This window comes from Saccoglossus kowalevskii, chromosome 11 (assembly GCF_978046115.1).
Source record: "Saccoglossus kowalevskii chromosome 11, keSacKowa6.1, whole genome shotgun sequence".
Lineage (NCBI taxonomy): Eukaryota > Metazoa > Hemichordata > Enteropneusta > Harrimaniidae > Saccoglossus > Saccoglossus kowalevskii.
The window spans coordinates 5,145,547-5,160,643 of NC_140651.1; the positions used below are offsets into that span (position 1 = coordinate 5,145,547).

At 35.7% G+C, this 15,097-nt stretch overlaps 1 protein-coding gene across 1 annotated transcript; it reads left to right on the forward strand.

The window, feature by feature from the left end:
- The first annotated feature begins 2,241 nt into the window (after positions 1–2,241).
- Positions 2,242–12,234, forward strand: LOC102800485 (solute carrier family 5 member 4-like). The gene is made up of 15 exons (XM_085505653.1): positions 2,242–2,553; positions 3,331–3,402; positions 3,913–4,017; positions 4,972–5,031; positions 5,989–6,093; positions 6,627–6,732; positions 6,839–6,919; positions 7,075–7,292; positions 7,833–7,968; positions 8,253–8,363; positions 8,933–9,086; positions 9,582–9,750; positions 10,083–10,301; positions 10,839–10,962; positions 11,939–12,234. Exons 1-15 carry the CDS (start codon positions 2,476–2,478, stop codon positions 12,118–12,120), a joined length of 1,920 nt encoding a protein of 639 aa, XP_085361779.1. The 5' UTR covers positions 2,242–2,475; the 3' UTR covers positions 12,121–12,234.
- The last annotated feature ends 2,863 nt before the right edge of the window (positions 12,235–15,097 follow it).

Genomic DNA, 15,097 nt, shown 5'->3' on the forward strand with positions numbered 1-15,097 from the left:
CATGTAATATGAATAACCATCCCTGGGGTGTATCACTTTATTTTAAACTGCTTTAGGAGACAAAATAAAAAGCAGGTCACTGACCTTTTTTTCAATATGGATGTTTAAGTTTTAATATTTCGACTCTGAATTCAATTTGAATGGCTTGCATGTGGACAATATCAATCATAGGTGTAGTATTTGCAATAGTACATTTTCCCTCCAGACAAATCGATTAATATATGCCCTATAGTGATACGCGTTTGCTGACAAATTGTTAGCTTAAATATGGGTGAACAAAAAACAGTGTGCATATGTGCGTTATGAAGTATGCTGTAGCGATAAAGTTTGAAAATGATTACTCATGGCATGTCGGAGATGCAGCTCCGGAACAGCATTTTTTTTTTTTTTTTTTAAATGGCTGCTAATTTTGAATCTGATATGAAAAAAATACGTCTATCAAGGTGTCATTATTTGTAATGTTGAACGAAATCCATCCATACACTACCGAGATCCGGCTCCAGAATAATCTCAGAAATGTTTGGTTTCGGTAATTTTGAGCATAAACATTATGGCTGCCATTGAATCAGTCTTGAATCATTATTAGACCATAAGACGAATGGATCTGCATGTATCCCAAAATGTATGTGTGATGTTTGAATGTACGCACGCACTCAGGCGGACGGATGGGCTGGCGCACTGATAACTCCACAAGTCCAGGAATGGTGACCAAAAAGCTTGTTGGTAAAAAGAAGTCGGCATATACTTACATATATGATTATTTAGAATGTAAAAATTGTTATTCTCGAACAAAACTAGGATACTTTTATATATTGAGAAGAAGCAATGACTTTAACAACACTCTCCACGAATTTCATGAGCTAACGAAAAACTTGTACACCATATGTGTAACAAAATATCATCTCCATCATAAAATGTGAATTTGAAAAACATTCACTTCTGACACAAGTCTTGATGTGCTTGTGCAATCACACTCATTTATATTACATACATATTATATATACAGAACAATACTCTAAAACTACAATAAAATCGTTTATGATTTTCACTATGAATTCCTATTGTGGGTGTATTTGGGAGACGAAAATGTGATCATCTTCAATTGGGAGTTATTAACAGAGTGCCGTCATTATTAACTAGCAGACGACCTTTACGGCATTACAAATAGGAACTGCTTATTCTTTCTTGCCAAATTCTCTTATAAACTCAAAACACATGTTGACAATGGAAACATAATATCACAATACCGTGATCCCGATGTCTTAGGACATTTATAAAGTACAAGACGTCTAATTTAAAACAGATTTCTATGTTGAGACGATGTGATTAACAATCACGGATTTAAAAAGTTTGGTGACTAATACACTGAGGTTTGATGATACAATCGTCACAGCTGGAACCAGCCAATGAGAAACCAGCATGTATATGGCACGCGATCATGACTTTGGGCTTTTCCCGCAAATAGCGCCCTCTTTACATTTCGTTTGACCGACTTTATTTCATTAATGTGGGGGGGGGGGCAAGGGTTATTTTCGTTCAACGTAATTACAATATTTTTTTTTTTCGTACAACGTAAATTGAAAAAATAAACTCCGTAATTCTGTAATCACAGGCTAGACGTACAACGTTATCAATCAAATATTTTTTTCGCACACTGTAAAAATATGTCATTTTTCTCGGTACCTACAAGAATTTACATCCAAATAAAAAAACGTCGTAAAGAATAATCAAGGGAAATTTCATTTTCTAAACTGTAAAACGACTAGATGACACAATTCTCTGAAAAATTCAATTTTCACTGTAAAAACTTTTTTTTTTTTCTTGTAAATTATAAAAAGCCATTTTTTTTCCGTAAAACTGTACCAGCTACCCTCCTTGCCTCCCCTCTTAATGCCATTGTAAAATATGCATTTGTGCAGAATTGCACGTAACTGATACATTGTTTGACAGTGCCGGGAATCCTAACAAGAAAGCCCCTTCCTCCATACTGTATCATTGACGGCATGGTGAACTTTAATGCATTAATCACCCTGACAAATTGAAAAACTGCACTTACCAGACAACTTACACTTCGTTGGGATAACAAAAATAATATATATTAATTTATTTATTACTGTTTCAATTTATTGAACTTCAATTAAATCAAACAGACCTTCTTCCAATATGTGTACTATTAAATTGGCCATCTGTCAATCACATTTCCCCCAATATACCTGCCCACCACATACACGTCATGGTTTTCCTGCTGTTCAGTATGTATACTGAGGAAGTGCACTTTAAGCGATACACAAGTCATACTCAATAGCGTCATGCGCCCACGGACAGCGTAGACCTGATTACTAGCATATAATGATTGGTGACGTACTGGATTCCCGGTGATTGGGCAAACATTTGCCGGTTCTTGCTGATCGTCCGCTGTACTCGTCGGTTAAGGGTCCAAATACGAAAGACGGTCGTCTCCAAGTTAAATTCAACATGGCGATAGAAACTCACAAGTCCGACATCGCTCTAGTTGCAGTCTATATATCTTCTGTAATCGTTGTAGGCTTTTTGGTAAGTTTGCTCCGGCATGCCCGTAATATGTTTCCGGTAAGGTCGCCTTACCTGAGTGCCGACATGCATCATTGTGTGGGTCAATACGCGAGGTCGCTGAGTTCACGATGACAGGTACTGTATAGAGGATCACAACTCTGTCGTTGGAGAGTGGTTATGTGTAAATTTGGTATGTTTACTTGAAATGCACAAGTGACAGAAACTATTACTTTGCGGTTTGTGGTCAAGATACATATAAAGAATGTTATATGTACGTTGACCAATCCATATATCCCATTACCGGAACGCCATTACCATTAATACATCGGCACAGGGACTATTTTCACCACGCCTTGGTTCAGCGACCCTAAATAACTTTTAATTCATGATTTAACACATATACCTGCGTTTATATATGACTCGAGATAACAATGCGAATTCATTCGTGGCGTGTAGGCACGGCGTGTCACCATTACATGTACTTAGCTCATATCCTAGCTGCCAACTTAAGGTATGTGCTGAGGTGCCTCGATAAAAGTCCTGATTAAACAAATGATTACATGCGCAATCCACGGTTAATGATAATTTCCCTATATAACATTTTTGAAGCCGGTATCCACTGGAATTGAACTGTCTAACGTGCCAGAGAGCACAGTATTGAGTGGGTGTACGCCAAGATACTGTGTATATCGTATTCTGTTGTTATTGAGGTAACCGCAGTCCCTGTGGAGGGACTGTGGTGTAACCATTGTGTGGTTTTGTTCAACTTACAAAGATGTGTGTTGTTTATACTCATAGAGTTGCAAGAGGTCGAACAGGGGTACTAACACTGGGTTCTTACTAACTGGACGAAATACTACATTTTTATCGGTAAGTTTTACCTTTTGGATTCCTATCGAGCTGCCAGTGTGCGTGTCAACCGGGTGAAGTGGGGTCTACTATTGTTGGGAGTCATGATGTCAGGTGACATTCGTTATTATAATCAACACTTGGCACTAAATGGTCGAGTACAATGTCATATTATTAATTCACGCATATGTATACAAATAACGCGTGCCTGGCAGCGTTTTTATTCTGAAGTGAAGTGAAGTAAATGTACAATTATTCCCCTGTTGCGTGGCATGCATGTCGATCGGACAGAAACGAGGGAACATCCTTAATCGTACAAGTATGATGTATACGGTCAATGGTTCACTATTTTATTATGTGTTTCTCGGAATCGATTTTCCACAAATACTGTGCCATTTGTTAGATTTGATTGGTTTAGTTAGTATTTTCACTTTCTGTACTATAGTCTATATCAGTTATTACCAGGAATAGTCACTATAACCTCTATAACAATATGCCATTCTTCCATAATACAATATCATTTGTTTGCAGCTTGGACTGTCACTGTTTGCTACCAACTTGGGCGCTGGTTACATCATAGGTGTGTCATCTCTTGGAGCTGCATGGGGTGTCGCTGTTGCAGCCTATCCACTCATGGTTAGTCGCGCAATATGACAATGTTATCATAGTTGTAAGCAGTTGACCATTATCAAGTGTGGGGAGGATAGTAAAACTACTGTACAATATTCTTCTTCTTCTAATTTGAGCTATGATCACGATGATAATGCTGTATTTGTGGGATTTTTTTTCTGAAACTATCTGTAATTTTTTCTTTCTTTAAAATTGTATCTGTGCAGATTATTATCTTCTTCATACATTCTAAGTGTCATCTCCTAAAATGATGACTATATGGGAGTCACACCGAACAAATGTTGCAGTGAAAACCAAAAAAATCTGTGTAAGGGTGTCTGAGTTTAGAATTGAATATCTATATTTAAAAGATGTAATGGTGTATGTTCATGGGAATATGCAACATACAATTTTCGAGCTCCACCGTTACCTTAGAAACTTGCGCGCTTTGGTGTAAAAACGTTCCAATTTCCTGTGCGTATGGGGCAATCTCCTTCCCATAAGTCCTTTCGCTTTATAATCACTTGTGATTCGTTTATTCATGGTAATCACTTTCACTTTAGATTATTAGAACTTGTCCTGAATTAAACTTGTTTGTATTCACTGATAGTTTATTGACTGTTACTTTGCCGATTACGTTGCAGTTTAGAATAGCAGTCAGGCTTGACAAAACAGTAATTTCAGTTGTCTGCATACTATGAACATTAGAACCCAAACGACACACTAGATAGAATGTTGAAACGCTGTGGTCTGAAATCAAGATTATTGACCCATATTTTCTTGACATTACAAATTTATTAAACGCGTATGTCAAGAATAAGTTGCCCCTTTGCGTATCCATAATTTCACTTGAAACGCCGCCAGTGTATACATTTATTAACTCGATTTAACACAATATTGATTCAATGCTTCTCCAGGCAATATTTGTGTCACTATTTTATGTATTTTAACTGCTGTCTCTATATTATTTATTTCATATAGAGTATACTGTCTTTGCTGTTGCTAGGTTGGGGATTTGGACCCGTGTACATGGCTTCCGGGGTGAGTATTCTGATTGACTAACCAAAACATAACACAAACACGATGGTGTTGTACATGGTAGATTTAATTATCCTTCGAACTACAGACAGTTTAATAAGACCTACTTTTTGCTTCAACAAACGTATAACACGGTGAACTTTGCTCAATTATTACCTCGCCTACAACGCCGGATCCCGTCGACATCTAATTGTAACGCAGTTTAAGCAAACACATTTTATCGATGACGAAACGCATCGCTCAGATAACTGGGCGATAAAGTAAATGAAAGTGAGAGCGAAAGTTAGTTCAAAATTTGCAAAGTAATGTGACGCCATCCTAATTCCCACCGAAATGATTAAACGTAAAACCAGATATAAATGTTATATTTCACTGTACAATCAAAGCCATGAATCTATTTTACTAATTGTTAGAAATATTCATAAATTTCACAATTCAAATTGAAACGAGAGTTTGTATTGGTCCAGGGAATAACATTGGTACATTGTTTTCAAATGACGTCATTGCGCACATCACTCGTTGGCTATTTGATTTAAACTGTCATTGAAATTTATAAATATTTATAAAAATAAGAATGGGCTTGTGCTGTCGATAGTACATGTTTATGATTTAATTTTGTAAAAAACTTCAGTTCAATTGACAACGTATCAGCTATAAGTTATACATTGTACAAAATGCTGAAAACTAGTTGTAAATCTCAGCCAATCTAATGATTGTTACCTTTCACTTTTATAATGATAATGATGTACCGCGAAACTCTAGAATCTATTCAACCTGATTCAAATATTAGTATTAACTGAAATACTCATGAAAAAAGTAAAACCCGTATCAGATTTTATATTCTTATAATATAACATTCCACTACATATCACAGTTTCGATTATTGCGTTCAATGTAGCGTTATGGCGTTGGGGCGCACTTCGTCTCATTGCGTTTTTGATATTGTACTTCATCACGTAGGCAAAGACACTGCCAGAGTACTTATCGCTTCGGTATGGTGGAGAGAGACTTACAGTGTTCATGTCAGTGTTTTCTATAATACTGTATGTATTCACAAGGATAGCGGTAAGTAACAGTGAACTGTACACTCATCGTACGTTCATAATCGAAATGAGACTTAAAGCGCGGTGGTCGTCGCAATGCGCGTGTTCGAATTTCATGTAAATAAACAATGTATTTTACACGCGTTGTATACGTCGCTGTGAGTCCCATATCGAACAGGGTGCGGCAGGACGACTGCCACCTTTTAACATATAATTTCCATGCCTAATAGTTGAGACATCCCGGATTTGATAAGATGAATACTATTAATACCCTGTGTGTATGTCTACTGCATTAATACCCTGTGTGTATGCCTACTGCATTAATACCCTGTGTGTATGCCTACTGCATTAATATCCTGTGTGTATGCCTACTGCATTAACACCCTCTGTATGCCTACTGCATTAATACCCTGTGTGTATGCTTACTGCATATGACTATTCGTCAGTTTTCTCCAAATTTCCATTAATATACACAATTCCAATTTTAACGTACATCTTTAATCGCAACTTTATAACTGGACTTGAACAGTAAATATACTCTTATTTTTCTTGCAGGTTAATATTTATGGTCTAGTTATATTTATAAAATACACTTTTGACTGGAATTTATATTATACCATTATTGGTATGGTGGCACTAGTTACACTTATAACTGCCGTGGGTATGTACATGTATTATTTTTGTACAGTTTCTCTGACACAGTAAGCACTTTCTTTCTTAACTTAGTTATACTAATTTTGTTGTAATATATATTTTTTTGGTTTTAGGTGGTATGAAATCTGTTCTATATACAGGTGTATTGTACACACCCATCATTATCATTGGTGCTGTTGTTCTCGCTGCATTTGGTACGTATTGAAATAAATAGAACGACAATACGAGTGACCTCTCTGTCACGAAATTGTGATATACCACGTCCTCTAGAGGCAAATAACTACCCATGATGCACTGACAGCAAGTAAGAACATCAGAATGTAAACACCATCATTCCTCTATATTACAGCATTTATGGAAGCCGGTGGATACTCTGGTCTTACAAACAATCTATTAAGAGTGTTTCCGGCATTTCCCACTTTTTTTCTGACCAATGCAAGTACTTGCAGAGATCCATCAGAAGACGCTTTTCATATCTTCCATGGGTTAGAAGACCCGAACCAGCCATGGTTAGGAACGGTCTTAGGTGTTGCCATAGTAACGATGTGGTATTGGTGCTCGGATCAGGTGAGATATATATTGGATGAAACCAATAGTTTGGCGATTTACCGTGACGTATTTCGTAAAATCGTGGTTACTGTAAATCTGCTAAACACCATTTTGTATTCCCGGACTCTGAGGGACACTCGGTACGCATGATGCAAAACAAACACGAGTATTTGAGGTGGTTGTAGTACATGTTTAGGTTATTAAAAAATAGGTATATGTTTCCAAAATGATAAGATAAACGCAAAGAAAGATTTATTTGTCAAGTTTGGTGTCTTGTTTTCTTTTGTGACTCTCCCCCTTGTTTTTGTTTAATGCTCCAGTTCACCAGTGTAAGGAAGTACTACTTCCTCCTCCATGGAAGTAGCACGTCGTTCGAGTATTATGGAGCTAGTGGTCTCCGAATATAATATCAAATGTCAATATTTTAACGTATGAATCGTGAATATATTCCGTAGAATAAAATGAAAAAATATGAGCCATAATCTTAATCTATGTTTACACTACTTGAACGCAGACTTTATGCCAAAATAAACTTTAATTTTTTTCTCTTCATACTAGATAATGACGCAGTATATATTTGCCGCCAAGAGTTTGTCCCATGCTAAAGGAAGCGTGTTATTAGCAGGGTGTCTTCTCATATTACCGTTATTTCTTATTGTTATACCTGGAATGCTAGCAAGAATGTTGTATGTAGGTGAGCATCATAAATCGACCTAGTATCCGGAAGTGACGTTACCACGCGAATTGCGGCCGAGCTCCAACTGCGATCGTGCACTTTACACAGGAGGGGCCAACATATGTGTAGATATTCAATCCCTGATATTGAGGTTATTGATTTTATATTATAATATTTACAACAATTATTTCGCCCATGCTGCTGTCTTGGATATACTTTATGTAAATGTATTTTGAATTTCAGCTGTACATTTTGAAGTATAAGTTACGACATTTTGACGTTGAGTGTTTTTCCTATTTTAGATCAAGTTGGGTGTTTAACGTATATTGACTGCTTTGTTGCATGCAGGGACTCGCGAACGTGTTTCCATATCGCGTACCCAATGTTAGTATCTCAACTCTCACTTCCTACAGGTAAGATCTCGCGTTGTATGTCACGTGGAGTGACGCTGTATTGGTCATATTTGAATTCAGTGACTGAAGGGAAGTTATGAGTGGCAGTGTCACGTGATAGAGAAGGGTGTTCAAAATTGATATGGCATAACCTCAAGATGTCGCAATATGAGGGAAATGTATGCATTGATTGTCACGTGATCACCACATATCAACGTTTAGAGCAGAACAGAAATAGTAGATCTGTACCGTGCATTATTGGAATTTTAGCCGTGTTAATCGTCACATGATGTCATATTACCAGTGATGTCAACATTAATTCTTTTATATTGTTTTCATTGAACTACACTCATTATGCATTTCACGGTCTAACGTCACCGGGTGGGATAATTTGTCTATATTTTGCAAAATTGTAATTGATAAAATATTTCTGTTCCGATATATTTAATGCATTCCCTTGAAACGAAGATTCTATGATGTACACGTGTGAGAATTTGAGCCCGAGGTAAAAGGGAAATTTTAATCCAGTGAATTTTGCTGCTAAATCAGTGCATGTGGCATCCACTTACGTTGTTGTATTACATATTTAGGAATACGTGGGTTGCTATTGGTAACCATCATGGCTGCATCTATGAGTTCATTGTCATCGATATTTCATGGCGCTTCTACTACATTCACACTTGATATTTGGAATAGAGTTCGTGGTCATGTCATCAAAGAATGGGAATTGATTATTGTATACAGGTGAGATACAACATGTCAAACACCGCCGTAACCTTCCATGCCCATATTTGGGTCGTATACCTCTGTACCTTTGTTATCACCCCACGTGTGTTATGGAAACCATTCATTCGAATTTATTTGTTATTGCACAATTTTACAATGTCCCTTCGATAGCTCAGTTGGTAGAGCGGAGGACTGTAGTGGTCATTTGCTGTTATCCTGTTATCGCTGGTTCGAATCCGGCTCGAAGGACTTATTTTTTCAATATTATTTTTTCTATTTAACTCACTTTATGAATGTTTACCTGAATGAATTACTCAAAATAACGGCACAAATAACCAAAAATATGAGTCGTCACTGACAGAAATTTGAAGTAACAGTACTAAAAAAATGTGATGTTCGTCTTCCGATCAGCGTGACAGTATTTGCGAACGTATCGTCGCATTTCGTTGTGGGTAAAGTCAAGTGCGAAAAACTGCATTCGTGTGTTATTTTAACTAACTTTACTCTTTGCAGAATGTTTGTTGCAAGTTTAGCATTCATGACTATATGGTGGATACTTGTTGTACAAAACTTCCAAGGAGCAAAAATATTCGTGTTCATCCAATCAATGTACTCCTATTTTTCACCGCCATTATTAGTCTGCTTTCTGCTTGGAGTCACGTGCAAAAAGGTCAACGAAGAGGTAAGATATAAACCGGTGAAGGACATTCGTATATGCATAGAAGAAGTTTGCATTTTATTCTGTGAAAATACTGAACAAAGCAACTGTGATTCATAGGGAAATCATTCTATTGTGAAAAAAACATTTCACTTATTAATATTTCTTTTTTATTACTAGTTTTTTTTTTTTATAATTCGGTTAGCGACCTGTGACGACACAAGGATAACTGTACGTCATGATTGTCTTGAAAGCGATAATCAAGGCAGCACGCGTGGGTCTGTCGAACACAACGCGTTGCGGCGACCGCGGGACTTTAATAGTCATACAACTGACTGACCTCATTCTTCCTATAGGGTGCATATTGGGGAATGGTCTTTGGGATATCATTTGGTGTATTTAGAACCTTAATGGACGTAGTGTTCGGTGTATCTACATGTGAAAGGCCGGCAGATGGTCCCTATCTTCTGCATAGAATCAATCATCTGTACTTTTGCATCATATCAACTTTTATTTGTATATTGGTTACCTTGGTGATAAGTGTTGTGACAAAACCAATTATACCAGAGCATGAGGTAATTCTAGTAGTATTTTAGTTAGTCTGTATTACCACAGTAACCATAGTTAGGTTTACTCACCTAGTGGAGACGAGCGAACATAGCACGGCCTGGAAATGCTACGCGGAGTGCGCCCTCTACAGAGAACTCAACTCGCCGGCATTGTTCATGCTTAGTCTGGGTCGATACAGAATATGCTAGAATACTTGACTGATCCGTCTACCTTGGTTTGCACATTTCCATCAGTACAAACATTTATCATGATTATATCATCACAAACACTTTCCGTTTTCGACATTGTAAAATTCTTTCGTGTTTAAGGAGAAACGTACAGTATTGTCACAGAGTAAACTCATATTTATTACAGTTATTGTTCATACATGAGTTGTTGAACACATTCAACATTTTTTTAATTTAGTTCTCAGTTATAATTCAAGACAAATGAAATGCGAAAATACAAAACAAATTGTACATATGGTACATTCGTATATATTAACTACATATATGTATTTTAAATTCTCCTCTAAATGCTGTTATCTTCTCTGTAATTAAAAGCTTGCCAGATTGACATGGGGAACAAGATACGACTACCCACACCGCAATAGAATTGAAAGTGGTAAAACATTGAGTAAGATTAATTCGAAAGTGGAAAGTGAAGAAATCGAACTAAATTCCACAGGTAAGCAGAGTTAACAGAAATCACGTAATAGTAATTTAGAAATTACGTAATAGTAATTTACATACATAAGCCCTTTGTGACATTGATATACAACTGGTACGGAATCACGACAACTAGAAGCCTCTCCTCTTATGGTCTGGTCTACATTCGACTGAAGGAGTTTCAATGATTTGTATTTCACATGGGTCGTGTACTGTGACGTCATATGTGACTGATTTGAGTAATAGCGAATTGGAAATTCAAAAGTGTTCATAGCACTATTGAAACAGCGTGTTATTGATATGAAAAACAAGATAGGTTTGATCACGTGTGCTCGGGGGACTCTAAGGTTATATTGTAACTTCAAAAAGTAAGTTGCAACCAGCATGATAGCTTGTACAAATAAACTGACCACAGACTGACTTGGTAAAGCCTCGTTTTACAAATTATAGACTGAGAGTTCGCGAGGGGCGGCTTACAGGCACAGACTTGCAAGACTGAATTTTATGTAGTCATTATCTGACTTTTATGCAGTAATCTGAGAGTCACTTATACCAAGATGTTACTGGTCATTTCCAACTGCCAATAAATATATGTAATGCATTCAGAATTTTATATGAATTAATCTATGTCAGGATGACATGTGTTATAGATATATAGATCTCCCTCTTTATTGTCAATAGATATATTATTATATTTGCACATAACTGTACTTTGTGTTAATTTAAAAGGGGAAGTCAAGCCAAACAACATAATGCCCCTTAAAGAAATACCTCCACTAATGTAGAAGAATACAATATATATGAAAAGGCTGTAAATTGCATGTTCTTACATTTGCCGAGCTCTTTCATCTTGGAGCATTATGTTGTCAGACTTGACTTTTCCTTTAAGCTTTAGAAATTATGTAGTCATGTGAATGTGGCCTTAAAATAACAATACATTATTATAATGATCGCGAATAATGCATATTAATATGTGTGCCCCATGTTTTTTATAGGAGACGTGACAGCAAGGAAACGACGACGAAAACAGATTCACAAAAAATGTTGTATTAAATCAGACATTGTAGAAACAAACATGCCATCTATCGTCCAGGAGAAGAAATGTCGATGGATTTTGAACATTGGCGCATTGCTGTTAGGAGGGATAACACTTGCTCTTTTTGGTTTCTTCCATTAAAATAAAAGTAACACTTTACTGTAGAAAAAGAAACATTTACATTTTGAAAATATATGTGTATTTAAATATTATAAATTTACATTATGATTAAATCAGTTATCAGTTGCCTTTCAATCTCTGAGTCTATATTGTTCTATTTGTCTATTTTGTGAACGCATGGGAGTATACCTTTTTGAAGCTTTTAACATTCCTACCAATAACTACGATAAAGACTTTCCGTTTTCCACATTGTGAAATTCCTTCGTTTTTTGGGAGAAAAAACCCTAAACAAGCAGCCTCTCGGCTGAGATAGCTCCGCTGTTAGCAATGCACATTTCAATTAAAGAACAGAAGATATCATTAGAAAACGAACAATATGTATAGTAAGTATAGTATCAAAACAATCAGACTTGCGGTTTTCAACAAGAAGTGGAAAATATCACTTTTTACCAAAAATTACAAAAATATTCATCAAAATTAAAGAATTGAAGATATCATCATGAAATGAACAAATCTGAGTTAGAAGCACACGTAGTGCCTATACATGTAATATCAAAGCAATTGGACTTGCGGTTTTCAACAAGAAGTTGAAAATATCACTTTTTACCTAGAGAATTAAAGATATCATTACAAAATGAACAAATCTGAGAGAGGTCCACATGTCGTACCTATACACAGTCAGCTGGCGCACACGTGATAATAAAATAAATACGATATTTACTATATGGGGGCTGCCATCTTGAATGACGCATAAAACTAAATAAGTTGTGAAACGCGTTTTTCAGATTCCTACAAATCAAGATAAAAATACCAATCTTTCACAAAAATACGGTCCGTTTGAGTTATATTAAGCCAACCGATAACAAAATTCTGCCGAATTCGGCGTTTTTGTGTGGAAAATCCCTTGCATACGAACACCTAATTACGCGAAGAACCTAGAACACTAAGCCCCGGCTTAGTTGAAACCGAAATTGTCATCTAAGCGTTAGGCCGTCGCTGATTGGCTGCTGAGCTGGAATGCCAATTTTTAGTTTTAAATACCCCGGCTTAGTGTTCTAGGTTCTTCGCGTAATTAGGTGTTCGTATGCATTTAGCAAATATTGTATTTATTTTATTATCACATGTGCGCCAGCTGACTGTGTACCTATATATGTAATATCAAAGCAATTGGACTTGAGGTTTTTAACAAGAAGTCAAAAATATCACTTTTTACCAAAAATTACAAAAATATTCACCAAAATTAGAAAATTAAAGATATCATTACAAAATGAACAAATCTGAGAGAGGTCCACATGTAGTAACTATATATGTAATATCAAAGTAATTGAACTTGTGGTTTTCAACAAATAGTCGAAAATATAATTTTTTACCAAAAATGACAAAAATATTCATGAAAATTAGAGAATTAAAGATATCATTACAAAATGAACAAATGTGAGAGAGGTTCACATGTAGTACCTATATATGTAATATCAAAGCAATTGGACTTGCGGTTTTTAACAAGAAGTTGAAAATATCACTTTTTACCAAAAATGACAAAAATATTCACTAAAATTAGAGAATTGAAGATAAAATTACAAATGAACAAATCTGAGAGAGGTCCACATGTAGTACTTATATATGTAATATCAAAGCAATTGGACTTGCGGTTTTTAACAAGAAGTTGAAAATATCACTTTTTACCAAAAATATTCACCAAAATTAGAGAATTGAAGATATCATCATGAAATAAACAAATCTAAGAGAGGTCTATCCAAGGTACATATACACCAAGTATCAAAGCATTCAGGCTTGTAGTTTTCAAGAAGAAGTCGAAAAAGTAAAACATTGACACGGACGACGATGACGGACAATCACTCATATGATAAGCTCCGCTCGACAAAGTCGACAGCAGAGCTAAAAACTGATTTTGACAAGCGAAATGTATTCCCTATTCACCCATAAATAATTTTCATATTTACCGATTACACAAGAATATCACAGAAAATAAAGACAATTTGCTATATTCTCTATATTTTTACCTTTTATTTGTCTTGAATTAAGACTGAAAGAATTTGAATGTAATTACAAACTATCTAGTGCGTTTAACAACTCGTGTATGAACAAAAATATATATGATTTTACTTGGTAAAAATACTGTGGAATACTTTATTTTCGCTGGAATTAATTTTCGCTGAAAAGGCTTTTTGGGCGTTTGCTTGGAATTTATTTTCACTGATTTTGGATGAGTTTAATGTGAAAATATAGGAAAAAAAGTATATTCGCTGGATTTTATTTTCACGGAATCATCCCTTCAGCGAAAATAGCGAAAATAAATTCCAAGCGAAAATAAAGTATTCTACAGTACTGTTTTTTTCTGCTAAAAACGAAAGGATTTCACAGTGTCGAAAACGGAAAGTCTTTATCGCATTGTTCAAAACAAATATCTATATATTCACTAAATTGATAAAAAGAATATTATAATTATAATTGTTTTTGTTATAACATCTTATAATATCTTAATGTTATTATACGTGTAGTACAATGTATGTAATACTGATGTGCAGACAGGGACACTCATGAATGACAAAAGTTATTACATAACACTGAATACAAAATACATATAGTGCTTTGGAAATTTCTCTTCCATTTCCAGCGAAGTTTAAAGGATGTGGTCATCGCGCAGCGCGTGTTCGAATTTCATGTAAACAAACAATGTATTTTACATGAGTTGTAAACGTTGTTCCAAATCGAACAGGACGCGGCGCGACGACCACTGCCTTTGAATTGACCCCACACCTCCCTGGTCCTATAACATTTGCGTATGTAATATACATATTTCCGTTCCACAATAGAAAGCATGGAAATATTTACTATGATATCCATTTCTTCTTTAAAACTTCACGATATATTATGTAAACCAGTTTACATTATGGGATAGACGTACTTTATATGGGGGATGTCAATTACGAAATGTAGGTAAAACAACTGCATCAGAACAGCTTATATATAATGCATC

Coding starts and splice junctions, on each gene's coding strand:
- LOC102800485 (XM_085505653.1), top strand. CDS start 2,476: ATGGCGATAGAAACTCACAAGTCCGACATCGCTCTAGTTGCAGTCTAT. Junction 6,094..6,626: donor ATGTATTCACAAGGATAGCG/GTAAGTAACAGT, acceptor TTTTTCTTGCAG/GTTAATATTTATGGTCTAGT. Junction 7,293..7,832: donor GGTATTGGTGCTCGGATCAG/GTGAGATATATA, acceptor TCTTCATACTAG/ATAATGACGCAGTATATATT.